Source organism: Chroicocephalus ridibundus, chromosome 14 (genome assembly GCF_963924245.1).
Source record: "Chroicocephalus ridibundus chromosome 14, bChrRid1.1, whole genome shotgun sequence".
Lineage (NCBI taxonomy): Eukaryota > Metazoa > Chordata > Aves > Charadriiformes > Laridae > Chroicocephalus > Chroicocephalus ridibundus.
In genome coordinates, this window is record NC_086297.1 from 11869274 (window position 1) to 11895223 (window position 25950).

At 52.0% G+C, this 25950-nt stretch overlaps 2 protein-coding genes across 2 annotated transcripts; both read right to left on the reverse strand.

The window, feature by feature from the left end:
- Nucleotides 1-982: 982 nt before the first annotated feature.
- On the reverse strand, nt 983-17647 carry LOC134523282 (F-box/WD repeat-containing protein 10-like). The gene is made up of 14 exons (XM_063352045.1): nt 17308-17647; nt 13580-13739; nt 12448-12657; nt 12219-12346; nt 10902-11024; nt 10157-10266; nt 9751-9954; nt 8645-8766; nt 7988-8136; nt 7133-7275; nt 6119-6277; nt 4867-5066; nt 3687-3872; nt 983-2127 (listed from the first exon to the last, which is right to left on the reverse strand). The coding sequence occupies exons 2-14, from the start codon at nt 13731-13733 to the stop codon at nt 1250-1252; spliced, it is 2766 nt and encodes a 921-aa protein (XP_063208115.1). The 5' UTR covers nt 13734-13739; nt 17308-17647; the 3' UTR covers nt 983-1249.
- Nucleotides 17648-19481: 1834 nt separating this feature from the next.
- On the reverse strand, nt 19482-25674 carry LOC134523275 (cytochrome P450 2C5-like). Its single transcript, XM_063352027.1, has 9 exons — nt 25394-25674; nt 24729-24891; nt 24207-24356; nt 23263-23423; nt 22927-23103; nt 22681-22822; nt 22060-22247; nt 20656-20797; nt 19482-20454 (listed from the first exon to the last, which is right to left on the reverse strand). Exons 1-9 carry the CDS (start codon nt 25568-25570, stop codon nt 20261-20263), a joined length of 1494 nt encoding a protein of 497 aa, XP_063208097.1. The 5' UTR covers nt 25571-25674; the 3' UTR covers nt 19482-20260.
- Nucleotides 25675-25950: the final 276 nt, after the last annotated feature.

Below are 25950 nucleotides of genomic sequence, written 5' to 3' on the forward strand. Positions count from 1 at the left end.
ACCTGCTGCAGCAAGGACAGTCACCAACCTCCCGCCCCCGACCCCATCCCCTTTCGGCAGCAAATCTCAGCTACAACAGCCCAGCTCCCACGGCCTCGTTATTTGCTGGCTTCCTCATAGTTTTACACGGGCACTTAGTTTTTATTACCTCTTCGTTATCATTCTTTGGAGGACAACTATTGTTATTTTTCCACTGTTAGCAAGGTCTGGCTTAGTCACAGGATTTGGAAGTTGAAGATGACGTTAAAATAAACCAAAACTAATCATCACCCTAGTGTATGGAGAGTTTCAGACTTTCGTCTCAAACCAGAACTGCTGCTGAGAGGACCCTTGATGTGACCATGGGCAGGAATGTCCTGCCTCAAGTCTCTAATGCAAGAAAATAACGGAGATGTATCTGCTACACTGGCCCAGCTACTCAAAGTTGGACAACTAGACAGGTTTTTGTCTTCCCAACTCAAGGCAACGTAGGTCCTGAGCGTTAATTTAGGCATTTTATCCACAAAAACAGGAATAGAAACCACTACCTTTATTTTTTATTTAATACAAATTAGATTTGAAGCTGCTTTCCAGCTGGGTGGCCCCCAGCATGTCCTGGTGCCTGGGGCGGCTCCACCCCAGGGGCAGCACTTCAGGAGGTCCCTCAGCCGAACTTCAGGAGGTCCCTCAGCCCATTTCTCCAGCCTGCCCAGGTCCCTCTGGGTGGCAGCACCACCCCCTGCTGCATCAGCCACCTCCCCGCGTTGTGGTGTCGTCTGCCAACTTGCCGCGGGTAGGCCCTGCCCCAGCACCCACGTCATTAATTAATGACAATGTTAAACAAGATCAGACCCGATGTTGACCCGTGGGCTACACCACTAGTTACTGGCCTCCAATTAACTCCGTGCAACTGAGCACCACCCTCTGGGCTCAGCCAGTTTTCAGTCCACACTCCTTCCATTTATAAACTAATCAATCCACATGAACTCCCGTAAGATTTTTTTATTATTCTTCACACACAGTTGGGCCATATTAGTGTCAAACCGTGCTGTGTCTGTAGTAAACAGCAGGTCTAGAAAGATAGTCCTCTCCTGGAATTCAATCCATTCACTGCCTTGAGAAACAGCTGAAGATACCAATAATATCACTTAGAAGAACTTACACAGGAGACGTCTTGTGTACTTAGAAGCCACAGGGATCTTGACATGGCAGACTCAGCTGGACACCAGAATCCTCAGGTGCTGGTCGTTTGTTGGACTGAGGGATTACCTCAGATAAATGTGTTAAACCCAAGTTCAGGAGCCGCTATTTTCCCCTCCCCAGTAAAAGAGTCTACAGGGAGGCCTTTAACCTTCCTTAACCAGGCTTTCTTGCGTGCTCTTTGCTGATCTTCTGTGAGCTTTGTCTGCTGTTCCTCATCCTGAGCTACAGCCGCTGCCTCGTACGCTGCCTTCTGTTTTCCTGTCAGAAGCCTGAACCCGCTGCTGCTCGGGGAAGGGTCTGCAGCATATGGACAAAAAGGCTTTATTCTCCGTGAAACCACGTTCTTTTTCATCTGTGCAATCATCACATGCGTTGAATTGATCAGGTCAGAAGAAGCTGTAAAGGGATCAATAAGCGGAACCCCATCTTCAGGGAGAGGAATGACTTTACCATGACCACCGTGAGCTTTTTTTTCCCGTGAGAAACCACAAGTCTTGGGCCGTACGACAGAAGGAGCAGGGATGGAGGAATTCACAGTGGGTCCATGCAAAGAGTTTTTCAGCTTGAGCTGCAGCATTTTGGTTTCAAAGGGCGTAGAAATGCTTTTCATAGTCAGAGAATCGCTGTGCAGCCTCACACGTTGGAGCTGGACTGCCTGATCCTTTTTGTGTTGCAGAGGGGTTTTGTGGAGTTGTACCTTTTCAGGGCGGCATTGCCCGTGTTCCCGTGGAGGTTCCCATGCTTCCCTGACTTTCACAGTGTCCTTAACGCTGGAGCAGACGTGGGCTGCCTTCCAGGCTTTCTGCAGCATGCTGACCACTAAGAAGAACTTGTCAGGGGACATTGGAAAATTTAGGTCTCTTCCCTTTTCGTGCTGCAAAGCGGCTTCTGCCCCGTCAGGATGTGCAGGCGCATAGAGAGAAGGGCCATATTCACATTTGCCATCTGTTTCCAAAAAACAAAACACCACATTTGGAGTTGAGGATAGCTTTTGTGATCACTGTTGGCAGGGTAGTACCAGAGTAAGACCAGGGATGGGTGCTGGGTTGACAGGCATATAGACAGCCCAAGTTTATCTACAGAACAGGCGGCGTAGGAAGCTACAAACCAACGGTGCCCATTGCAGTTTGGCCACGTTAATGATGCTGCCAACATCAGAGCTAATGCTGTCTTCGTTAACCGAGAGGTGTTCCTTGCCGTAGCCTGTACGGCTCAAACTGAAGTCAGGTTCTGTAACGCGCGTTGTATTTGTGGGTGGATAACTCGGCACCCACCTTGTTTGACACCGTGGTTTCTAATAAGGAAGGAGGTTCCCCACCACCTCTTCCCATGCACCCCCTCCTTGTCCTACAGCACTGGGAAAAGGCTTCAAGACAAGGCAGTTCCTGGTAGAAATCTTTGAAGGAGCCAACACCTGAGAACCAGTTTGAACCGTTACTACTCGGAGCCACATTGGGATTGGAAATCACAAGACGTGCTTCACAGCCTGGCTTTGCTGTCCCAACGGATGGAGAGAGGGACCTGTGCTGTGTGACGGACATGGACTGGGTGATTACACCCTTGGCTAAGAACTGGATGGGGATTATGACACAGACGGTGTAAGATGCTCAGTCCCATGGCCTTGCCGTAGCGATTAATTTGTCACTTCGCTTTGCAACGCCACGCTGTTCACGTATCATTGCTTTGCAATACGGTTCTGTTTTTCCAGGCTGGTTAACTGCAACTTCCACCCTCTGGAAACGTATTTCAGAGAACATCAAGTGACAGCGCAGAAAAGCAGAATACGGCAAAGCAAACTAATGAAAATTACTGCTTGTTCCCCATTCACGGGGTTTAGAACTGTTTAATCTACGCATCTGCACATGATCCTGCATCTCGGTTACAAACACCAGGACTCTGGGGTTCGGGACTTTTGACTGGTACAGCTCTTCAGTAAGATTTCAAAGTGTGCCTCAACCTTTAAGGTACCAACAGATTCCGAATATAAAACCTGAGAAAAATTAACTCGAGACAAACGCCATATGGCCACAGACCGCATTTTTCTGATCTCGGTACTATCTCATTGTCAAGTTTCGGGTTGCCATGCTGTTGCTGGCTGAGAGGATCTACATATAATTTTTTTTTTTTTTAAACAGTTTTTTGAGTTACTGCTGTTGATTAAATACCAACTACTTGAATACACTTTGCACACAGTTCTCCTACACCTGTTGAAGAAATCAAAAAAATAGAATAAGGATACAGTAAAAAAAAAACACCCAAAAATAGATACAGAGAACTAGGCTTTATAGCTAGAACTGATCGATTCTCCTATTTTTTGATAGGTCTAAAGCAGCTTCTGTAGCCATCACAGGCTCTTGCAAGTGCTCTGTTTTACCACTGCAAACCTTTCGTCTAGAATGGGGCTGTCTTCTAGAGAGCCTCACCTTTTCTTTAAGCCATTCACTCGTCTTAGGCGCACTTGGTTTGAAGAATTCCCGTCCTACCTGGCTGTGAAGAGCCCTTACCGGTGGTATCTGCTCGGATTCTTGCAGACAGCGCTCTCGCTGGCTTTCCCAAGGCGAAGGCGTGGAGCTCTGGGCTGCCAGGGATGAAAAGCTTTTTCTGCTGCTCTGCCGGAAGACGAAAAGTCTTTTCCATCTCGAGAAAAAGCTGCTGGCAAGCTGCTGATTCCATCAGTTCATAGCAGAGTGCTAGAAAGCAGAACGTAAAGCCATCTCTCAACTTCACTGGTGTTAAACTTGATTTTTATTAAATGAAATCTTCGTAACTGATGGGATCTCAAGTCTTTGGTTACTGTTTTGCCTCCTATCACAGCTTCTAAAGGTCTAGGTATTAGAAATAATCCAAAGATTAGCAGAAAACCTCACAGAATTCAAACATGACAGCAAATGTTCATTTTTTTTTTTTGAGTATTAAGCATGTATACACAACCTATGCCTTTTTTTTGCCATTAAAATTAAAATATAGTGCATTTCCTATTTGTTTCCCATTTCTACGAACTGTAGATCTGTTACCAAGTAGAGCTGCATCAAGGAGATTAAGTTCATGCCTCAAAAGCACGAAAACTTTCTTAGCCCGTGAGTTTACCTGCGACGTACAGTTTGATTGCAGAGCTGGAAGATCTGCGATACATACCGCGTTAAATAACTGCTGATTTAAAAAAAATGAATAACACCACAATGTTACAATTTAAAAGGTGGCTGCTTATGTGCCATTGCACTTCCTGGTGATGGCAGATCCTGAATGCAGGTGTCCTGTGACTTTCCAGAGTCTTTTCTGATAAATAATTCAAGCACTGAATCAGCAGCGTGTTTCCGCGCGCGCCAGCTGTAAGAATATGAATAATACCACTGATTCCTCTATTACCCAGAAAGTGACAGCGCCTGTCTCGACAAACGCGTCGAATTTCTACCAACCCTTTCTAAAAAGGTACAAAGGTTTTACAAAAGCCTGGAAGTGACAGAACTATTGAAATGCAACAGCGCGTCTACTGAAAAGAAAAAAAAAAAAAGCGGAGAGTCTGCATATTGATTGGGATGAAGGCAGCGGCTACGTGAAACTATTTCTAACTCATTTCCGAAAATGATGCCGGAGCGCGACAAGGGCTGTATGCGATACTTCGAGATGCTCCGGAGTTGGTGACCGGCGGCGGATCCAGCAAGACGGCATTGAACTGGTGGGTACCTGGTGTCTGCAGAGCAAGTGGGTGCATCTGGCCGAGGCTGGGGCGTTCGGGTGGCTGGAGGGGGAGCGGTGCTCTGGCTGAAGTCCCGTTGTGTTGGTTTTTCTTCCTCACCATCTCCCGGTCAGTGTCTAAGGTATAGTCCCACCTGACCTCCTCAAACTGGAACAGCAACAGACCGGTTGGTGAATTGATCACCAGCCTGGAGAAGGGAAGGAAAAGCCGTGAAAATTATCATTCACGCAGCAATTACTACCTAACAGGGCCATTTGCTTCTGTGCAATGCAAAACCTGAGGGCACTTAAACAGCTCTGAGATAACCATCGCCTCTTTGCGGAAGCGACAGCAATTAGTCTCATCAGTCAGACACTGTGCATTTTAACTCATACTCTGTAGGAGCTCCCGGGGGCTCTTTTCATCCAGCTCTATGGCCAAAATAGTTTTAAAATAGTTAGGATGAAAATCGCCAACGGTGGACTGAGCTAGATCAGTGCAATGCCAGAAGAAACTGGAGATACCGTATCACTAGGGACACTTAAACCCAAATTGGAGGGGTGTACTGGGTCTGGGTGGGACGGAGTTTTCTTCCTAACAACCCATATATTGTTGCGGTTTAGAGTTGTGACCAAAACAGCCCTGATAACACACCAGTGTCGTAGCTACTGCTTACACAGAAGCTGGGAACTACCTTCAGTTGAGAAGTGCAGATGTGAAGGAATCTGGAGGAATTTTCCTTGGGTGGCTGTTACAAAAGAGGCAGTAGGTCAGGGAAGGGGTGAAGGCTTTGTCAGGCCTTGGCTCGATTCCCCAGCCTCTTAAAAAAATTTGGGTTTTCAACTCAGCTTTACAGTTGCTTCATAGAATCGTTTAGGCTGGAAAAGACCTTCGAGATCTTCAATTCCAACTGTAAACCTAACACCGCCAAGTCCACCACTAAACCATGTCCCCAAGTACTACGTCTACCCATCTTTTAAATACCTCCGGGGATGGCGACTCCAGCACTTCCCTGGGCGACCTGCTCCAATGCTGTATTTTAAGTTGTTTAGAAACCGGCTATTGTAGATTGCTGAGTGGACCAAGCAAATCTATTTTCAGCCATTGCTTACAAAACCGAGTCATTGAAGTAGTCAATAAGCAGTAGAGCCCTTTAAAGCTTACTTGTGAGAAGGACAGTAAAAAAATACCTAATCCCTTAAATCGCAATGTTATCTACCTAGTTTGGTTCAGAGACTGACTGCAGCCGTCGTCACCAACCTGTTTTCTGCAACACAGAAAGAAGATATGGGGTCCCCTCTGCTGTTGGCCATCAGCACTTTCAGGCAGGTCCCAGTCAGGAAATTAAATACCCGAATCTTGCCATCGGCACAGCCGCTGATGACTCGCAGATAGAGGAACTCCAGAGACAGAACTTCCCTGAAAACACAACGTGTCCGTGTTGGTACCTTCATCATGCTTTCCCAAGGAGACACAATCAACTACCTCTTGCGCCTTGGAGAAGACGCAAAGGTCTGTCTCCAGCAACAGGCTAAATAAAAAAGCTCATTGAGATATTTAAGTAGTGAAGTCCTTCATAATCACTCCATGTCCAAACCACAGAATCACAGACTGGTGGGGCTCGGAAGGGACCTCTGGAAATCATCTAGTCCAATGCCCTACCAGAGCAGGGTCACCCAGAGCAGGTGGCACAGGAACGCGGCCAGGCGGGTTTGGAATGTCTCCAGAGACGGAGATCAACCAACCCAGCACATCCTCAGAGCAACCAGTGTGGTTATGGCCATCTGCTGCCTTTTAAATTCCATTTTTATGTCTAGGAAAGTAAATGAAAACAACATGCTACAGTTTTCACAGATCTAATAAGCTATTGAAGTATTAGAAAGTGACATAATATACGGTTGGTAGGGTTCAGCGTGTAACTCAGCCACCTCTGACAGAGACAGTACCTTCTCTTGACCAGGCAGCGCGTACCCTTTTGCATACGGGTTGGGATCCTTGAAATACTGGACTTTGCCCTGTCAGCCTTAAGTCATCCCTGTTTGTGAACAAGGGGTTGGGTGTTTGCGTTTCAGGTTGTTACAGGTCTTAACTGGCAAACACTGGTTGCGACCACATGGGACCTGACACTGTTTTAAAGAGGAAGATTGTTGAAAGTGAGGATATTTCAAAGCCTAAGACTGATAATTAAGGCATTTTCCGTTCCAACAAGGGAGACGTTTTCTGTACGGGTTCAGAGGACTGCTGAACACAACTGGAAACACATCTGGTTCCTACTTAGGGTGGCGGAAAGCTATCAGGCATCTCTTCAGGTTTCCCAACATGCTCCATCCCAGGGCGTATCCGTCGGTGCTTCCTGTGACGAGGTGCCACTGATCAAAGGACAAGCACTTCACCGGGCCTTGGTGCCCCTCCAAGGTCTGCAAAGTAAAAGAAAGAGGTGAAACACTGTCAGCAATCTGGGCGTCACCGCGCCGCGATATCTTACGGCGTTCACAATACCAGCCTCAGATCCTGCGCTGCAGTTTTACTGGGTGTTGTTATGACATACCAATACACCCTATATGGTGTGTATACCAATAATACCGTATAATACCACGGATTATAGCAATAGACTCCTCTCAGATGTGGACTAATACCAATTTTGGGCGCCTGCTAAAGGTAATTCGCAGACTCCGGCCTCAATCTTTAACATTGCAGAGCAGTTATCCAGCTCCTTCAGCTTCATAAACTGGTTCTGGGAGCAAGTTTCTTAGTGTTGGGGCTAGCCCATGACACCTCCGACCCCGAGAGCTGTTAGTCAAGCCCTCTCGCCCTCTTCCCAGCTTCTCAATGTTTCCACAGGAGAGAAATTAATGTCTCTGCAGAGACCGTGTAATGATGGGCATTAAGGAAGGGAAATCAAACCCTGGGGTAAAACTGGCAATCGTTTTCAAATTGGTTTTTACGCTGTTTGCTCACCAATAACTCTGCAGTTTCTTTTATCAGTTTAAACAGCGTTTGGTTTTGGTTTTTTGGATTTTTTATTATTTTTTTTAAATAAAGTCTTCAGCATAAGCGAAAAGCTCCAAAACTAGCACGGGAGATTTTGGAAAATTTAGCACGAAATTCTCCACCTATGAAGAAACTCACTTTGATGAGAGTGCCGGTCTCGGCACACCAGACCTTCGCCAGCCCTCGGTCGCACCCGCTGACGACACGGGCACCATCCGTTTTAACCACCCAAACACCCCCGCCGTGCTTCAGAGTCTTGAGGCATTTCCCACTCTCCAGGCTCCACACTGTCAGCGGCAAAAGGGAGAAATATTAACTATTTATGCCCCCACGACAGGTTGTTGGTTTTTTTTTTCTAACTTAGTTACAAGATACTATTGGAATTACAGTTGCACCTTGTACCTGGAGCTCTGCGTGGAGCCAGGTGTTGGCTTATAGAGTGTAATCGCATGGCAAAATTTTCAAGTGGGAAGTGCAGAAAATGGCACATCCTTTTCTATAAGCCAAAACCAAGGAAATCTCTGGGCAAGCTGAAAGCTGATACCGCTCTCCCGAGATTCGGTCTGGCCCTATGGCCACGAAGCCATTGAAACGGCGTAAAAGCAGAAATAATGAGAATTTATTTGGTGACGCAGGGGTCTTGTGTGTGCGTGCGTGTCAGCTGAGGCTCTTCTGGTAGCAAAAATATGAGATACTAAAATTCACCATCCGATTCGTCACACATCTCCCAGGCACGTTGCCCATCGCTCACCACTGCTTGCCTTTGGCCGGGAAGCTGCCGGTCTTGGCTCTCACCTTTTACCATCCCGTCTCTGGCTCCTGACACAAACTGCTCCTCATGGAAATCCAAGCAGGTGATCGTCCCGCAGTGCCCGTTAAAGACTTTCATACAAGCACCACTGCGTATATTCCAGCACCTACAGAGGGCCGGCCAAAAAGGGAATACAGTGATTAACTCAATTGATGGCTTGGTCATTATTCCCTGCTTAACAGGCCCAGCTTTTCTCCCACACACACTGGGTTAAAATCAGGAGTCATTCCACTAAGGTGTCGGAGGATTTGGAATGATCAAGTCAGGCTCAGCATTAAATTTTTACCAATATACGTTGTTCTTTTGCCTCCAAACTGCCTGGAAACGCGTGTCTAGATTTCACGCATTTCACCTTTGGCACGGTCACCTTCAGTTAACCTTAAAATGTAGAGCATTACAGATAAAGTTGTTTTGTTACCGGCCGGTGCCAAGAGGCTTTCTGTTGACTTTATCTAGACAACTCAAGCCTGCGCTTAAACAAACAGCCCTTTTGGAGTGGGAAGAGCAGGGAGGGCAGAGCCTGAGCTGGTATAAACTCCCTTTTTGTTAAATGCCGCCTTCAATGAAGTTGTGCAATCGCCACACCAGAGCCAGACAGCCGGCTGTTTAACTTTTCACCCTTCATTGTGATGTTTCTGAGATTTAGTGATAAAGAAGAGGTAAGAGCTGACCATCTCCACCCACCCCTTGTTTCAGGGGGCAGTGCCGGGAGAGGTGCAGGCGTACAACCGTGTTGAACCTGCTTAGCCAAAATGGCATGGGCAAACCCAGCCTCCCCGGACCCGACGCTGCGCTTGGCAAGGCCAGAATCTCACTGCAAGTCCCTAAAGCATCTTAAAACGCCAGATGTGTTTCCCATAGGAAAACCTGCACGTCACTTATCTTCCTACTTCATCATTCAGTACTGGGTGACACTGGGAAACAGCAGCTGTCCCGCGTGAGTGGGGAATGCGTTTCCATATCTACTCTCCTTTAATGAAAAGGATAGGAAGGAGGATTCCTAAAGGTCGGGGTGGAAGGGTTAAAGTCTCGTTTTTCCCAGGTTTGCCGAGGGGCTGGTGTCCTGGGGCACAGCCCCCGTGCTGCTCACCTGATGCTGAGATCAAAGCTTGCGCTGAGAATGAACCCTTTCTGCTCATGGAGGAAGAGTGCTTTGATGCTCCCAGCATGGCCGGAAAGAAGAGGTGGCACTTCTTTCATTCCCGACATGTCCAGAAGCCTCACTTTTCGGTCTGCAGAGCCAACGGCTACCAAGTTTCCACCACTGTAATGGATTATTCTGCTTCGGTCTGGGCTGGATAAGAAATAGTGAGATGAGCTTTAGCGGGTTAACAACCTTGATATCTTTATACATAACTGGATGTGACACCGAGGATTTCTTCGCACTGATGCTGAGGGACCCTTCTCCAGCCACAGACTCCCACAGAAGGATTGCAAGGAACAGGAGAGGTTTTTAGAAGCCACCGTTTGGCCCTACAGCCAGGCAGTCTACTCACCGGTCTGTCAGGACACGAATATTGTAGGAGCCACAAAAGACATTTCTCTCTTCCAACTGAATCGTGTCGGTTTGCAGGTCGCGATAGACGGCCTGCAGATTGTCTTCCTCCTCCCGATGGAAAGAGAAATAGGAAAATATAAGTCAGGGCGGGGGGACTGCAGCATTATTCTGTAGCATTAAATGTATCCGCTTGGTCCCCACTATAGCGATGAGACCAACAGAGTCAGAGAGTGCTGGTAAGGGACACCCAGAGTGCGAGAACGTCCTGGTTGTTCCCATGCCGTGTTCCGTGGCAAAAATGGAAGACCTGACAGCTGCAGCCTTTATTCTTTGGGAAAAAGGCCGTGAACTCCTGACGCCGCCTTCCCTTGCCAGCACCTCACAGCTATTCATGCAACTGGGATCCTGGAGGTGCTTAAAAGATGGGTAGGCGTAGTGCTTAGTGATATGGTTTAGTGGTGGAGTTGGCAGCGTTAGGTTGATGGTTGGACTCAATGATCTGCAAGGTCCCTTCCAACCTGGGCAATTCTATTATCCTGCGATGAAGGCAGGAGTTCAGGGAGGCAGGCTCCCACGCAAGAAGGTCCTTACGAATTGCTCACGATGGTGCAAACCAGAAGCAGGAGGGGGAGAAGAGCACAGCAACCCTCAATTCAGTCCTGTCCGCCAAGACCACCATTCCCTCCTTCCTCCCCAAACACCGAGATGCGGGATCCAGCGAAAGCAAACAACTTCCAACGCACCTTTGTTATACTTTCCCGATCATGGCCTTGCTCTTTGATGACATCACCCTCTTCGTTTAACTGTGGAATTGTCACGTTGACTGTTTTAGCATAGTTTGAAACCGCTCCTCTTGGGGACGACCCCTGGAATGAACCAATAGAGGCAACACAGTCGCTGCAGAGCCCACGCACACAGAGGGTGCTGCTGCTCGTGTCTTGGTGCTTCGGCATCTCCGTGAGATGCTGAATTACGTGCAAAGCCGAGCTGCACACACTGGCTTGCTCTCACAGTTTAAGAGACCTGGCTTGCATTTACCACTTTGTTGGTATAAAATTTAACTTCTTGTAAAAAATAATTTCTTCCCCACCCCACCCTCCCCCCAAACTTTAGTCTTAAGCTTTTAATAAGCTGCAAAACTTTTCCATTTCACCAGGAAAGAGAGACTTCAAAGTGCACCTCATCTTTGGTGAGCGCTCAGTTGATTCAGAATCCAGACCCAGTGAGATGAGAGGCTCTCCAAACATCTTTATCAATATCAAAGATTCATTTTTAATGTGCGGAACCTTCCATTAAGCCTCCTTGGAATGCTAGCACCGAGCTGAGATTTCCATGCTCTCTTCACAACTCAAAGCGTGAAAAGACTTTGTCTCTCAGGGATTTCCCTTTACACTTAGCTTGGTCTGTGGCAGGTCTGTACTAAAGGACAAGCCTTTCCTAGACGTACCGCTGTACTGCGTCCCGACCACCAGCTCTGACTCCTCACAGGGAACCCTAGCATTCCCGCCTTCCTTGCAGAGCAAATAAAGCTCATTTTTGAGATGCCTCAGGGAGCTGTTGTAGCTCTGCCCCATTTCCACTAGCTCCTGGAAGTCCAGTATTGGCACTGGCCCAGGTTGCCCAGAGAAGCTGTGGCTGCCCCATCCCTGGAGGGGTTCAAGGCCAGGTTGGACGGGGCTTGGAGCAACCTGGGCTGGTGGGAGGTGTCCCTGCCCAGGGCAGGGGGTGCCACTGGATGGGCTTCAAGGTCCCTTCCAACCCAAACCATTCTATGATTCTAAAATTTGTGACCAAACACTGTTTTCTTGATTACAAGAATGTTTTGATCCATTTTTAGAGTCCCAGGCTCTGCAAAGGTCAGTAAAGGCTACTCTGCTGTGCTTACTTGTGACTGTGTCAACATCTAACCTGGCTTAGCTCTGTGGATGCAAGGAGTAGGAACAGGGGGAAGTTGGGAGGGAATCTCTAGTAAAAGCATCTCCGTCTAATGGCTTGGGCAGTAGCAGAAAAACAGACCCTTTTTGAAAGGCATAATAATTGCAGAAGCCCAGACATCATACCTGCAAATACAAGATCTTCTCCTGTGTCATCCTTTTACACACACGTTCCCTCTTGACTTCTTCAGCCATAAAAGCCCAGCATCTACTCACGGCAGCACATGCATGGAGGGATTTTTGATCCAAAAACCCTGTGGAATTAAAAGGACAGAATGACTGACCCCTGTCCACGTTAAACCCCATCCATGACCCTTAGGGGAAACCACCTTTGGAAAAATCAGAGCAGCTTTACCCAGGATGTACATGGACAGTTGAAGTGGCAGGCAGCGAATGAAGTCCTTGGATGGGCCGACATTAGAGGATGACTGGAGAGATGCAGGAACCACGGCGTCACCTTGATGGGCTGAGGACATCATAGGTGAGTTGTCCTCTGCATCAGGACCCTCCTGGATGAGGCACTCGGTGTTTTGGGGCCAGAAGTGCATTGCTGGTGGCTGACCGCCTAGAAGACAGAAGAATTGACAGTCTTGTGAGCGCTTGAGCTTTGGTGGCTATTAATGGTATTAACGGTTAGTAATGGCCCTGCAAGAGTTGGTTGGAAAAGTCAGGAGACCCAAGGGGCCACAGGAGACCCTGAGTGAGCTTGATGGGGACGCGGTGTGACAGTTTTCCCTTTACAAACACAAGATACTTTACCTCTTCCACCTCTATCTACAGCAACCACCAGCGTGGGAGGGCGTCTGCCCCAGCCTCCAAGGGGGAATATCAAAACAACCTCATGCCAAGGACACAGCACTTCTTTCCTGAAAAGAGTGGAAAACCTTCTCTTCCTTTAGCCATTAGGTTTTCTTCAGTAAAAATTTGACTTGGGTTTATGACATTGCAGGAGGAAAGAACGGGGGACAGATTTCTCTGTTGTCCCTGAGATAACGGAAGGGTAAATGCAGCTAATGCCCTCCTCACGTCGGGAGTTCCTGCAGATGAAGGTGTCTGGGCATCTTTGACAAACTGCAACGCTCCCATAGCGTAAGCTGGTCCTTCCTTCCAGGTGCAACGGCAGCCACAGTGCTACCTTTTGAAATTCAAGTTGTGCTGGTGGAAGCCCTTGAACCTGAGAGAAGATCTCAGTCCATGCCGTGAGCAACAAGGGAGACGCTCTCTTTTCCCTATTCTTTACGAGCGCACCGGCAGCACCTCGGCAAACTGGGGGAGCGACTCAGAGCAAAGACAAGCATCTGTTGAATGGCATCACCTCCTCTTGCATGGCACTTCCCAGCTAATTACTGCCATGGTGGTTTGTTTCCCCCCTCAAAGTGACCCAGAACAGAATTGTTCCTAAGTGGCGCCCGTTGTTAATATTCTGGTATGAAACACCATAGATTTTCTCCAGTATTAAACACTCAGGCAGCGGCACCCCATCTTACCAAGCCGGCCAGTTCTCGCAGATGAGGATTTATTTCTAAGGGCTGCAGAAGAAGTGCTGGCAGACCACAGCGGAAATCGAATCTGGGCACCGGGCTGAGGACAGCTGTCTTCCTTGGAGCTGCTTTGGGATTCAGCCGGCGATCCGTCCATCATCTTCCTCTGGAAGAATTCAGCAAAGGGTCAAACCTTACAATCCCAGTAGGCTTCTTAGAGCTGAATTCGGGGATTGCAGAAGTTAGAGTAGTATGGCCCCAAGTTGCACCAGGGAAGGTTCAGATTCATTATTAGGAATAGTTTCTTGACCGTAAGGGGTATCAAAGATTGGAGCAGGCTGCCCAGGGAAGTGGCTGAGTCACCACTCCTGGAGGTATTTAAAAGATGTGGCATTAGGGACATGGTTTAGCGGTGGACTTGGCAGTGCTAAATTAACGGTTGGACTTGATGATCTTAAAGGTCTTTTCCATGATTCTATTAAGTATCTCATAAGGAAATCGTACTGTATTATTTAGTCTAGCTATGCAGGATTGGTCCCTTCAGCGCTTTCTTTCGCGTGGTTTTCACTACCTAAAACATTCCGTTCACAACCTGAGACACATTACCCAGAAGAATTCAGGAGAAAGTTCTTATCATTATGCTGTTGTCAACAATAATTCATTATAGGCTATATTTATCACCCCTTTAATGACGCCCTCATCTGCAGGGTTACTTGCACACATACAGCTGGCTCCGAGGCGGAGCTGGCTCCGGGAGGCTGATGCTGGGTCAGGACAAAGCTGCCAGGTCTGAGCCCCATCCGGCCCCATCTCCTGCTGCCAAGAACACCCCGTTCCCTCCGCGACCTGTGCCCCCGGCTTTGCCCACTCATTTCCTGCAGCCGAAGGGATCGGAGACCTAAATGATCCCAGATTTGCGGTATTAACCAGGAGCTTAACAGCACAAGGCAAATCGAGCTACAATTAATGGTTATGCTGGTTGGGTCGCTTCTTTCGGCACTTACTCTTTTGTACTGCCCGCACAGGGAATTTTGACAAATGTGATAAAATGCTTGCTAGAGGAGGGGGAACAGCCAGAGCAGCAGCATTTGGAGGTGCCAAACTCCTGCAGATGGCAGAAGGGAACGTTACCTCCATCTTAGCACCTCTGCTGGTTTCAGCTGGGAAAGAGTTAATTTCCTATCTAGTGATTGCTGTGAAAGGAAGGTGAAGAATACCTGGTGGTTTTGGTTGTTGCTAAGTGATATTTACTCTGTTCAAGGACTTTTTTTTCAGCTTCCCCTAGAAAAATGGACAGAAGGATGGAATGGCCGATGAAGTACTCCATACCATGGATGTCATGCTCGGTGTAGGAATGGGGGTTGGCTGGGAATCCGCAATCACTGCTCCAGACAGTGCCAATTCACTGGGTGGTGAGAGTCACCTGTGTCGTCATTGTTAATTTTTCCTTTTCTGTTATTATTTCTATTAAACTGTATTTATCTCAACCCATGAGGGGTTGGGTTTTTTTTCCTCCCTTTCCCCTCTTTTTTTTTTTTCTTCTTCCCCCACCCTTCTTGGGAGGAAAAAAGTGGGGGGCGAGGGAGCCGCTGCGTGGTTCTAGTTGCCGACTTGGGGTTAAACCACAACAGCATCACCCCTGGACCACAGCGCTTGTCCCCCGGGGATGCACAGCCTGGGCATCTCCTCCGACTGCAGGCTGGCCCACAGCACGCCCCGAGAACGCCGAGAGGCAGATCTTCACCTCTGGGACAAACAGCTAAGGGTGGCTGCAGCACCCCGCGTTCCCCAGGGGACAGGAGATACGCTCACACGCAGCTCATAATCCCAGCCCCACCACTCTGCGAAGTGCAGCTCGTTCCCCAGCAAGGAGGAGCACCGGCACAGGCTGCGTGCTGTTTCTCTCCACCAAAACAGGGCTCAGTAGTTGCTGACCCTGCAGGGAAGGGTCTGCTAAAAGCCACCTGCGCTGTGAGACATCATCACAGAATGGTTTGGGTTGGAAGGGACCTTAAAAGATCACCTCGTTCCAACCCCCCTGCCCTGGGCAGGGACACCTCCCACCAGCCCAGGTTGCTCCAAGCCCTGTCCAGCCTGGCCTTGAACCCCTCCAGGGATGGGGCAGCCACAGCTTCTCTGGGCAACCTGGGCCAGGGGCTCACCACCCTCACAGCCAAGAATTTCTTCCTAATATCCAACCTAAATCTCCCCTAGGTCAGTTTGAGGCTGTTACCCTGTGTCCTATCATTACACTCCCTGATCCAGAGTCCCTCCCCAGCTTTCCTGGAGCCCCTTTAGGGACTGGAAGGGGCTGGAAGGTCTCCCCGGAGCCTTCTCTTCTCCAGGCTGAACCCCCCCAGCTCTCTCAGCCTGTCCTCACAGCAGAGGGGCTCCAGCCCTCCCAGCATCTCCGGGGCCTCCTCCGGCCCCGCTCCAACAGCTCCGTGCCCTCCTTGTGCTGAGGGCTCCAGAGCCGGACACCTCCCGACCTGCGCCCAGAGGAGTTCCTTCCAGTTCCTGCGAAGTTCAGGCTTTGCGAGCCTGAGCTGGGAGAAACCAAGAGGAATTTCGCAGCTCGGGGGGACCCGGCACGGCCCCAGCAGGGTGGCATCTGCCTCCGCTCCACCGAGAACTTCTAAAAAGCACCAGAGGCGAAACCACCGCGGCGTCAGCACCCCCAAAAAAATCAAGCCCCGCGGGCCCGACCGCCGTCGGGACTGGTTGGTTGGGGTTTGGTTTTTCGGTCCACTCTTTTCTGCCCGATACGCAGCAAATGACGCGTCACCTGAAGCTCGGCCGGGTGTCCCGCTGTCCCCACGCCCGGGCGCAGACAGGCCCCGCTCCCACACCCGGCCGGGGGCGCGGGGGGGGCGGCCACAGGCCCCGGCGATGCTGCCGGGGATCCCCGGCGGTTCGGTGCCCCCTTACCTGCCCTCGGTGTGGGGAGGGGGGGGGCGGCGGGACTCGTGTGTGTCGCGTCGTGTCGTCCCCCCCCCCACCACGCCGCCCGTCCCCGTCGCGTCGCGGCTGCTAGGAGACACCCGCTACCGCAAACCTCCGCCCGCCGGGCCGTAGCGCTGCTAATAGCCGCCCCCACCGCAAAGAGCCGCTCAACGGCACCCGCTTTCGGGGTCCCGCCAGCAAGGATGGGAGCCCGCAGGTGGGACGGGGGCACTGCAGTTCCCCCCCCTCCCCGAAAGAGCACAAATCAGCTGGAAAAATAAAGGAAACAGGCGTAAAACCAAAAAAAAGTCCTCGGGGAAGCAGGAGCACCGCCAGCCTTGGGACGCCCCAGCATCTGGTTTTCAGGCACGGAAACCCAGGGGCAATAAGTGCCGATCCAGGGGGATGTTGGAAAGAGGTCAGGCAAAAATGCTTTAAATCAGGTTGTTTTGGTCAAACGCATGTTTGGTTTGGGTTTGTTTTTTTTCACTTAGTTTCCTGAGTCCCAAGCTTCCCCAGCTTGAAAAAAGATTCTATTTAGTCATCTAATGAGTCAAAAAACGCACGTAGAATATGAGTACAGGCTGGTTCATCCATAATTTAGGAGAAGGTAGGAGGATTAGGTAAGTCATTAAAAAGAAAAAACACACACAACAAAACAACAACACGACTTTTTGACAAGAAGACGGAGCCTTGCAGAGCAGCCCAGAGGGGAAAGCCGCAATAAACTCATACCCCCTCATCCCTTGCGGAGACGGGCACAAACGCGTTCGGAGAGCGGGGCTGCGTACCTGTGCACGGCAGTTTCGGGGCTCTCGCGTGCCCACTGGGCTCTCGCTTCGGCAGAGGCGGGAGTGGAAAAGGCAGCGTTGGATGAGAACATGATGCTCTCTCCATCCTCCGGAGATTCCGGCACCGCTGGTGCTGTGGTTTCAAGTTTGGCGCTTGCAAAACAAACGCGCTGCACAAAGCTGGCAGGGCAACGGGCTCGGGCACTCAAGTCGTCATCCCACACACGTCCCCACGCAGGATTTTAAGGTAACTCCTAAGCAGAGAAGAGCAGGGCTCCGGCCTCAGCCATTCTTCTCCAGTGCAGGGTTGTTTTCCTGCCACTAAGAGCTACCTGACAGCAAATCCACCCCTTTTCACCGGCTCCAAACCCAGCTACAGGCTGCCTCAAATTAATCAATTAATCAAAGCTTGGAGCTCCCCCCCTGAAGAGATCACAAGCCCTCCCAGAGATGCATTTCACTCCCTACGCACAGAAACGCCCCTCTCGCGGTGGTATCTAGGAAATAATCTTTACTGGCAAAATGGGCCATTCGGGATGGCAGCACCCACCATCGAGGAACCGCTGGCCCAGGGTGAGAAAAGTCCCCAACACCCCCGGTGTCACCTACCTCCGGGAGGGCACAGGCACCTCTCCCCGAGGCACGCTCCCTGCTCTCCCCTTTCCGTGCTTGCAGGGAGGTGCAAGGCAACACCCACCAAAACCAGCCTGGAGACCCCCACAAAACCCCAACAGCCCCCCTGCCCTCCAGTCCCAGGCTTCATAGAGACCCCCAGCCCCACTGCAACAAGCCTAAGCCCCTGGGCAGGGAGAAGGGGACAGCTGGGAGCACATCCCACGCTGCCAGCTCCTCTCAAACAAGCCCCAGAGTGACTTCCCCAGCTGCACAGGAGCTCACGGAGCAGAGCCAGCACCCAAGAGTATTTGCTAGAGGTAAATATTGACATGAAGGACCTCAGAGAGGCACAGCCCCACAGCTGAGACAGCAAGCTGCATGTTGCTTTTATCCCTTCTCTCCCACAGCATTCTAGAATCACCAAATGCGTTGGGTTGGAAGGGACCTCTCAAGGCCATCTAGTCCAACCCCCCTGCAGTCAGCAGGGACATCTTCAACTGGATCAGGTTGCTCAGAGCCTCATCCAGCCTGGCCTTGAATGTCTCCAGGGATGGGGCCTCCCCCACCTCTCTGGGCAACCTGGGCCAGCGTCTCACCACCCTCAGTGGAAAGAACTTCTGCCTAATGTCTCATCTAAACCCGCCCTGCTCTAGTTTAAACCATTTCCCCTCGTCCTGTCGCTACATGCCCTCGCAAACAGCCCCTCCCCAGCTTTCCTGGAGCCCCTTTAGGGACTGGAAGGGGCTCTAAGGTCTCCCCGGAGCCTTCTCTTCTCCAGGCTGAACCCCCCCAGCTCTCTCAGCCTGTCCTCACAGCAGAGGGGCTCCAGCCCTCAGATCATCTTTGTGGCCTCCTCTGGCCCCGCTCCAACAGGTCCATGTCCTTCTTGTGCTGAGGGCTCCGGAGCTGGACACAGGACTCCAGGTGGGGTCTCACCAGAGCGGAGCAGAATCCCCTCTCTGGATCTGCTGGCCACGCTTCTTTTGATGTGGCCCAGGATGCAACTGGCCTTCTGGGCTACAAGCACACATTGTTGGTTCACGTTGAGCTTCTCATCCACCAGCACCCCTAAGCCCTTTTCCACAACTTCTCCTGAGCTACAGCTCCTGTGTGCTGCAGCTCAGGCCTTTTATTGGAAACCTTCTCCAGCTGAAAGCATTTTGCTGCTGGAAGAGCTCAGGTGTCTCTGCCTGTCCTGGGGAGCCCTCCCTGCCTCAGAGCTACGGGGATTAGCGATACATTCCTGAGATGTGTAAGATTCATTTGAAGATTAAAAGCCGCGGAGGCAAATCAGCTAAAGCAAACCGAATGTTTCCCTGGCTCCGTCTGTCCTGGGACACACAAAAACCTGGGAAAGATGAAGACACCCTGGGAACAGACATGGAGCTGAAGTCCTGTATCTGGGAGAACTGGAAGCAATGGGAAACTTACTGGTTTTCCAAAGCCTGAAGACACATTCAGCTGGCGGAAGGAGGCTGGGCTGAGTGCGTCTGGGTTATTTTGCCCTTGCACGAGTATTTAAAGAAAAAAACCCTTTTTCTTTAAAGTCCCAATGTTTTGGAATAAAGGCTGGAGCATGCCTGGGGGCTGGCAAGTGCATCCCTCTTCCTGCAGGGGTGGTTCAGGCAGCGCGAGCACCCTGAGAGGGACGCGGTGACTTTGCTGGCAGAATACGTCTTGCTTGCCAAGCACGGCACCGCTGTCCTGTAGCACGTTTCCCCCTGTGCATCATTTTTTTAACATTTCGATGGCCTAAAAGGCGTTCATGAGGTGCGGGGACAGAAGTGATGGTGATTTGCAGTGTCACAGCCTCTGTGTAATGCACAGAGAGAGGGGACAAAGCAGGGAAGCAGAAGCGTTAGGTGCCTGTCACCTTGGTTTGTCCTGGCTGACGGACCGCCTGCGGAGGGCAGGGAAGCCTGAGCGTCACCGCCCTTACGTCGAGAGGCACCTCAAGCGTTCTTACAAACACCAGCATCCAGTTGCGACGGTTATTTTTATTGCAGAAGTGCCAAAACGAGGGAGCGCCCAGCCGAGCCGGGGAGCCACAGGCAGCCCTGCCCCAAGGAGCAAGAGGTTTGACTGGAGCCAATAGATACGGGGGGAGGAAAACCAGCGCTGTCTTCCTCGTGTTACAGGGACGTGGAGGGGAAGGGTTGGGAGCCAAGGATGCCCACGGAGCTGGTGGCAGAGATGCCTGGCAGATCTCCGAGGAGAAGCTCAAAGCCACCCTCCTTGGTGGCTGCTGCTGTAGCGTTCATGGTGGCGTCGCTTGCTCTGATTGCAGAAGAAGTGAAGGCACCTGGAAGACATCTTCTTCCTCCCTGCTCCTCTCTGCTTAAGAGGACACCGGGCGCGGAATAGCGAAGAACATGCCTGGTATCGCCCTCCTCTCTATCTCGAGCCATAGGGAGAATAAATCGGTCTCCTTGTGCTCGATGGCGAGCTGGAAGGTGAAGTTCTGCAGCAGGGTGGTGAGGAAAAGGAAGAGCTCGATGCGGGCCAGCGCCTCTCCTGGGCACATCCTCTTCCCTGGGGACATGGGAAGCGGAGGGTGAGCACCGGGCTGAGGGCTTCACCCAGCGCTTGGGGAAAAAAGGGCGTAAAAGGATAGCGAGAAAGTTCATATCATGGGTATAACTTTGGCGCCAACTGATATTCACGCTGGCGGTGCTGGGAGTCGATGCAGGCAGGGTGACGGCCAAGGTGGCTGTGTGGGGGTTAAGCACTGACCTGCTGAGAAAGCCATGAAGGCTTCACGTTTCCTGAACTCGCCCTTCTCATCCAAGAAGTGCCCTGGGTCGACTTCCTTGGGGTTCTCCCACTGGGTTGGATCCGTATGCACGGAAGAAAATACCGGAATCACAACTGTGCCCTGTGGGAGAGGGACAGGGCAAGGAGGAACATCAGTACCGTGACGCAGGGCTCTGCCGAGGGGGATTATTAGCAAGTGAGGAGCATCTGGAGGGCATGGGGAGAGGCTGGGTGCACCCCCCGATGCCCACTCCGATGCCCGTAGGGATGCAGCCCAGAGCGATGGCTCTGTGCCAGGCAGGGACAACTGTTGTGGGGCTCCGCTGTCCCCGGGGTCCTGCCGGTCTCTGTGCACCTCATGAGACAGAAATTATTGAGTTATTCCCATTGTTTTACGTTAAAACCCCTCTCGCTGCACAAGGTCCAAAGGAGGGAGGTGTTCCTTCAAGGTGGGTGCTGTACAAAACGCTTGCAGTCAAACCTGGGCCTGCGGCCGTCTCCCTGGTGGAAAGAGGTGTTTTCCAGGACAGGCAAGGGACACGGGTGTGCCAGCCTTGTGGCCAAGAAGGCCAATGGTGTCCTGGGATATGTTAAAAAGAGCGTGGCCAGCAGGTGGAGGGAGGTCATCCTCCCCCTCTGCTCTGCCCTGGGGAGGGCACATCTGGAGTGCTGTGTCCAGTGCTGGGCTCCCCGGTTCAAGAGGGACAGGGAACTGCTGGAGAGGGGACAGCAAAGGGCTACCAAGATGCTGAGGGCACTGGAACACCTCTCTTGTGAAGAAAGGCTGAGGGATTTGGGTCTCTTCAGGCTGGAAAAAAGACGCCTGAGGGGGCACCTTATCAACGCTTATCAATACTGAAAGGGGGGGTGTCAGGAGGATGGGGCCAGGCTCTTGTCAGTGGTGCCCGGGGACAGGACAAGGGGTAACGGGCACAAACTTGAGCATAGGGAGTTCCACCTCAACACGAGGAGGAACTTCTTTGCTGTGAGGGTGGCAGAGCCCTGGCCCAGGCTGCCCCGAGAGGTGGTGGAGTCTCCGTCTCTGGAGACATCCCAAACCCGCCTGGAGGCGTTCCTGTGCCACCTGCTGTGGGTGACCCTGCTCTGGCAGGGGGTTGGACTGGGTGATCTCCAGAGGGCCCTTCCGACCCCCCGCCAGCCTGTGGTTCTGTGATTCTGTGTGTGGGCAGAACTGGCAGCAGCATCAAGTTCCCTCTCTTCCTCCACTAAAAGGTTATCACTATCTCCCCCCACCAAGGACTGGGAAAGACCCAGGACCTCCAGGAGGGAGCAAACAGTCCAGGGGCCAAGGCGAATCTCATTCAAGCCCCCCTGTCACCCCTCCCCTCGGGGACACAGAGACTTCAGGGCCATGATGTCTACCTTGGGGATGGTGTGGCCCCTGAACACGACGTCCTGCGTTGTCATCCGCGGGAAGTTCTCGATACGGGTCTTGTGGAAGCGCTGCAGCTCGTGGATCACTGCGTTGGTGTACGGCATCCTCAGCTTGTCCTCTGTGCTGGGAGCAGAGCCAGCACCCACCACCGCATCGATCTCCTCCTGGACCTTGGCTGGGGAAAAGGCAGGCGTGGAGCTGCAGTGCTTGCTGTGCAAAACCCCCCGTAAATTCTTACTGGCCTCCCTGGACACCTATCCTAGAGTCAAAGGATGATCTAGCAGAGAGGGAGAAACCGGCATAAACCCTCATAGAGACCAGAAATAGGGTCTCTGACCATGTACCTCCCCAGATCTGGAGGGTTCAAGGCATCTTTCATAGGCCAGTCTGGGGCCACCTGCACAAGCAGGGATGGAAAAAAGGGATCAGGTACCCGGATCCCCCGGCGTGTCTGTGGCTGTGATGGCTGTCACCCTTGGGTGACCCATGCGGGATGATTTTGGTCTCCCCCCAAACAGGACCCACCAGGGCTGGGACTCTCTGTCTGTGTCTTTGCTGCACCGTGACCTCCTCAGGCACAGGGAGCAGATGCATTTTGCTGCCCTTACCTTGAATACGGGGATATTTTGCCAGTATTAAGAGGCAGAAGACCAGGGCGTTGCTAGTTGTCACTGTCCCGGCACCAAAGAGGTTGAATACTGACATGACCAAGTCTTCGTTGCTGTACATCTTCTCCGGGCTGCTCTTCTCCTGCAAGGACACGGTAGGGAGGGGATTCAGTGTCATCTGGGTGATTTTCCAGGCTGCAGCCAGGTCTGGAGGGCAGCCCTCGCCCCACTTTGCACCACCTCTACCTTCTCCGCTTTCATAAGGAAACAGTCGATGTAGTCCCGGGGGCAGTTGGGGTCCAGCGTCAGCTTGTGAAGCTCGACTCTTTCTCGGATGTAGTCCTTCAGCTTCTCGCATTCAGCCAGGACTTTCCTGTGTGGCCCCGGGAGGCGGTGCATGATGTTGGGGAAGGTGTTGTAGACCTGCAGATGGAGGAGGAACAGGAGGACTCAGGTGTCTGGATGGAGCCTCCCGTACCTTTCCTCAAAGCCATGCTGTCCCATCAAAGGCAAGGAGTGACCCAAAGCCAAGGAGCATCCCTCGACCACCCGAGAACATTGGGCATGAGGGTGGATGCCTACCACGGCGATGGGGGAGAGGAAGAAGCTGATGTAGTTCCCGATCACGTTCAGTAGCTCCAGAAAGGCTGTGTCGCTGTAGCTGTAACGGCTCCCGAAGACAACGGAGCAGATCACGTTGGCGACTGCGTGTCTGAACATTGTCATCGGCTCAAAGGCATTTCCTGCAGCCACAAAAGTGGCAAGAAAGGCATCAGAAAGTCAACAGTTATTTGCTTCAACACAGAAAACACCCTTCCTCCCCCTTCGAGCCCCTGTCCTTTGAACTCTGAGCCCTGGTTGAATCTGCTGGGCCTAACAGCCCAAGCAAAGGGCCCTCCTGCGCTGTGGGCTCCTACATCGACCTCCTTGCTCCTAAACCCCTCCCCAGTGGTTGGGATTGAGGAAAGCAGAGGCATCTCCGGGTGCTTTGGGCTCCTGCTGACGTGCCCTGGGGACCTGGGGGGCTGCAGAACATCTCCCTGCCATGAGCGGCCCCTGGCCAGCACCGCACATCAGGGCAGAGGAGCCAGTGTATGACGGAGCCTCCGTCTCCTCTTATATTCAGGAAGCCCCAGAAGAGGTGGTGGCACTGAGCAGTTCAGTTTTGTCAGAGAGGAGGACATCGCCCTGATAACCCCTGTGTTGCTGGAGCAATATGTTTTTCTTGCGTTCGCGATGCCATGCACTTTAATTTCCTATTTCTGTTCTTTGGGCACGAAATATTCCTCCATGGTCCCCCACCACGTGCACCCAGTTCTGGAGCAGGATCTCCCACCCCGACCCTTAAGCCATGACTGTATCACAGCCCTGCAGCGCTCTCTGGGTGGGATGCAGCCTAACCCCTCTCCCTTCAAGGATCGTCCACGCCAGCCATTGCAAACAGCTCTGGGACCACACATGTCCCGTGAGGCTGTTGTATGTCCTCCACCTGCCACAGGAGCCAGGACGGATGGGACTCATGTCACCTTTGAGTTCTGCCAGCAGCTCCACCAGGTGCTGGGCCTCCTGCTGCACCCGCTGCGACATGGAGCTCTTCCCCATCCCGAAGTCCCGCAGGGTGCTGAGCGTGAACCTCCGCAGCTCCCGCCACTTCTTCTCGTTGTTGGAGATAAAACCTGGAGGGAGGCAGTGGAGACCACTCACCTGCCCGCCCCACCGCTCTTCCCCAGGAATGGGGGACCCTGCTCTGAGCCCAGCTGTGGAGCAATAGGACAGTAAGCCAAGGAACGACCCTGCTGCGTGCACAGCATCCCTGAAAGGCTGAGGATCTCTACAGAAACTCAGAACAAAGCTGGAACTGGTTACCTGGAATTAATACTGTCCTTGGACAAGAGGCTTAATAGTTAGAGGGACTGTCAGAGTGGGAAATGGGTGTTTGAGGTCTTGGGTGTTGAGTCCCTCACTAGACATGAGCATGGACAGCTGCAGTCGGGGACTTTCTGCTCACCCAGACAGCAATCGCGTCTAGAAGAAATGCAGGCGCCTACCATAGTCTTTCGATAGCTGCACCAGAAGGGGTATTTCAGGTCTTCCTCCAAACTCCTCGGAGTGGCCCAGCAGAGCATCCTTCACCGCCTCGTACCCACAGAGCACCACCACCGGCTTCAGCCCCAGCCAGACGGTGAAGATGGGGCCGTACGTGCTGCTGAGCTGGGGGAGGACGGGAAAGCTGTGGTGAGTGAGGGTCCCAAACCCCAGCCGTTCATTTAATTTTAAATGAAGTCTCGTGGCCACAACACTGGCAAATGCACGGGCAGGGAGGGGAAGAACCTCCCTCAAGGCCGGCGTCCTCGACCCGTTCCCACCCAGCCCTGGCCCGGGACGAGGGGGTTCTGATCCCGCTGCTGCTTTGGGATTTCAAAACATCATCTCCGGAAAGCGTGTCTGGATGGCAGCGGTGCCGCAGCACCACCTTAGAGGAGGAGAAAGACTTCAATAACAGTCTTGATTATGCTCCCGCTAGCAGGGATTTAGGCAACTCTGGCAGAGCAAGACAAGAGGGAGGGAAAAAGAGAAAAGAAAGGTGGGAAAAGAGTCACCTGCACAATTCCCATTTTATTTTGACACAGGACATTCCCATTCCCATTCCCATTCCCTCCTGCTGCCTTGCTGGGGCTGGGAGTGAGTCCGGCACCACCAGCTCCTCTCTTACCTTCTCGTAGGTCTTGTAGAGGGGCAGGACATCCTTTTGCCATAGGTTGCCCAGAATGGGCCATGGGGCTGGTCCCGGAGGCAGCCGACTTCTCTTCCTGCTGGTTCTCCAGTCCAGGAACCAGAGGATGGAGAGGAGGAGGAGAATAATGAGCACCACGGCCAGTCCAGCATCCATCCTCGCCCCGTGCCGCTGAGCAGTGAAAAAAATCAAGAAATTCCCCCTCCAGGGAGAAAATCACAACCGAGCAGAGGGGAGAGAGGAGCTGAAACTTGCTGCCTCTGCCCTTCCTCACACTCTATATAGGCACAGCCCTACCCACATCCCCGGGGTGGTCTCTGGCGCGTCCCCCCGCCGCTCCCCGGGCGGTCAGTGACACGGAAATGCCGGCTTCTCCCGGTCAAGCGCATACCTGGCCCCACCGTGTTGTAACACCGATCTGAAAGAGCTGACACGGGGCGAGAGAAGCATTGCAAAACCCCGCAGGCGTTTCGCCACTCCGCCCTTCCCCGCGCCGCTGATTCCTTTTTTGCTCGGATCTCCCTCTTGGTGGCATG

What these genes read in the sequence shown, in the direction of transcription:
- LOC134523282 (XM_063352045.1), bottom strand. Translation starts at nt 13,733, where the DNA reads ATGATGGACGGATCGCCGGCTGAATCCCAAAGCAGCTCCAAGGAAGAC. An exon ending in AGACCGGCACTCTCATCAAA is followed by an intron (nt 7,276 to 7,987) that starts GTGAGTTTCTTC and finishes TTTACTTTGCAG; the next exon opens with ACCTTGGAGGGGCACCAAGG. An exon ending in ATAGCTTTCCGCCACCCTAA is followed by an intron (nt 6,278 to 7,132) that starts GTAGGAACCAGA and finishes TTGTGTTTTCAG; the next exon opens with GGAAGTTCTGTCTCTGGAGT.
- LOC134523275 (XM_063352027.1), bottom strand. Translation starts at nt 25,570, where the DNA reads ATGGATGCTGGACTGGCCGTGGTGCTCATTATTCTCCTCCTCCTCTCC. An exon ending in GCAGCTATCGAAAGACTATG is followed by an intron (nt 24,357 to 24,728) that starts GTAGGCGCCTGC and finishes GCCTCCCTCCAG; the next exon opens with GTTTTATCTCCAACAACGAG. An exon ending in GCTGCTGGCAGAACTCAAAG is followed by an intron (nt 23,424 to 24,206) that starts GTGACATGAGTC and finishes TTGTGGCTGCAG; the next exon opens with GAAATGCCTTTGAGCCGATG.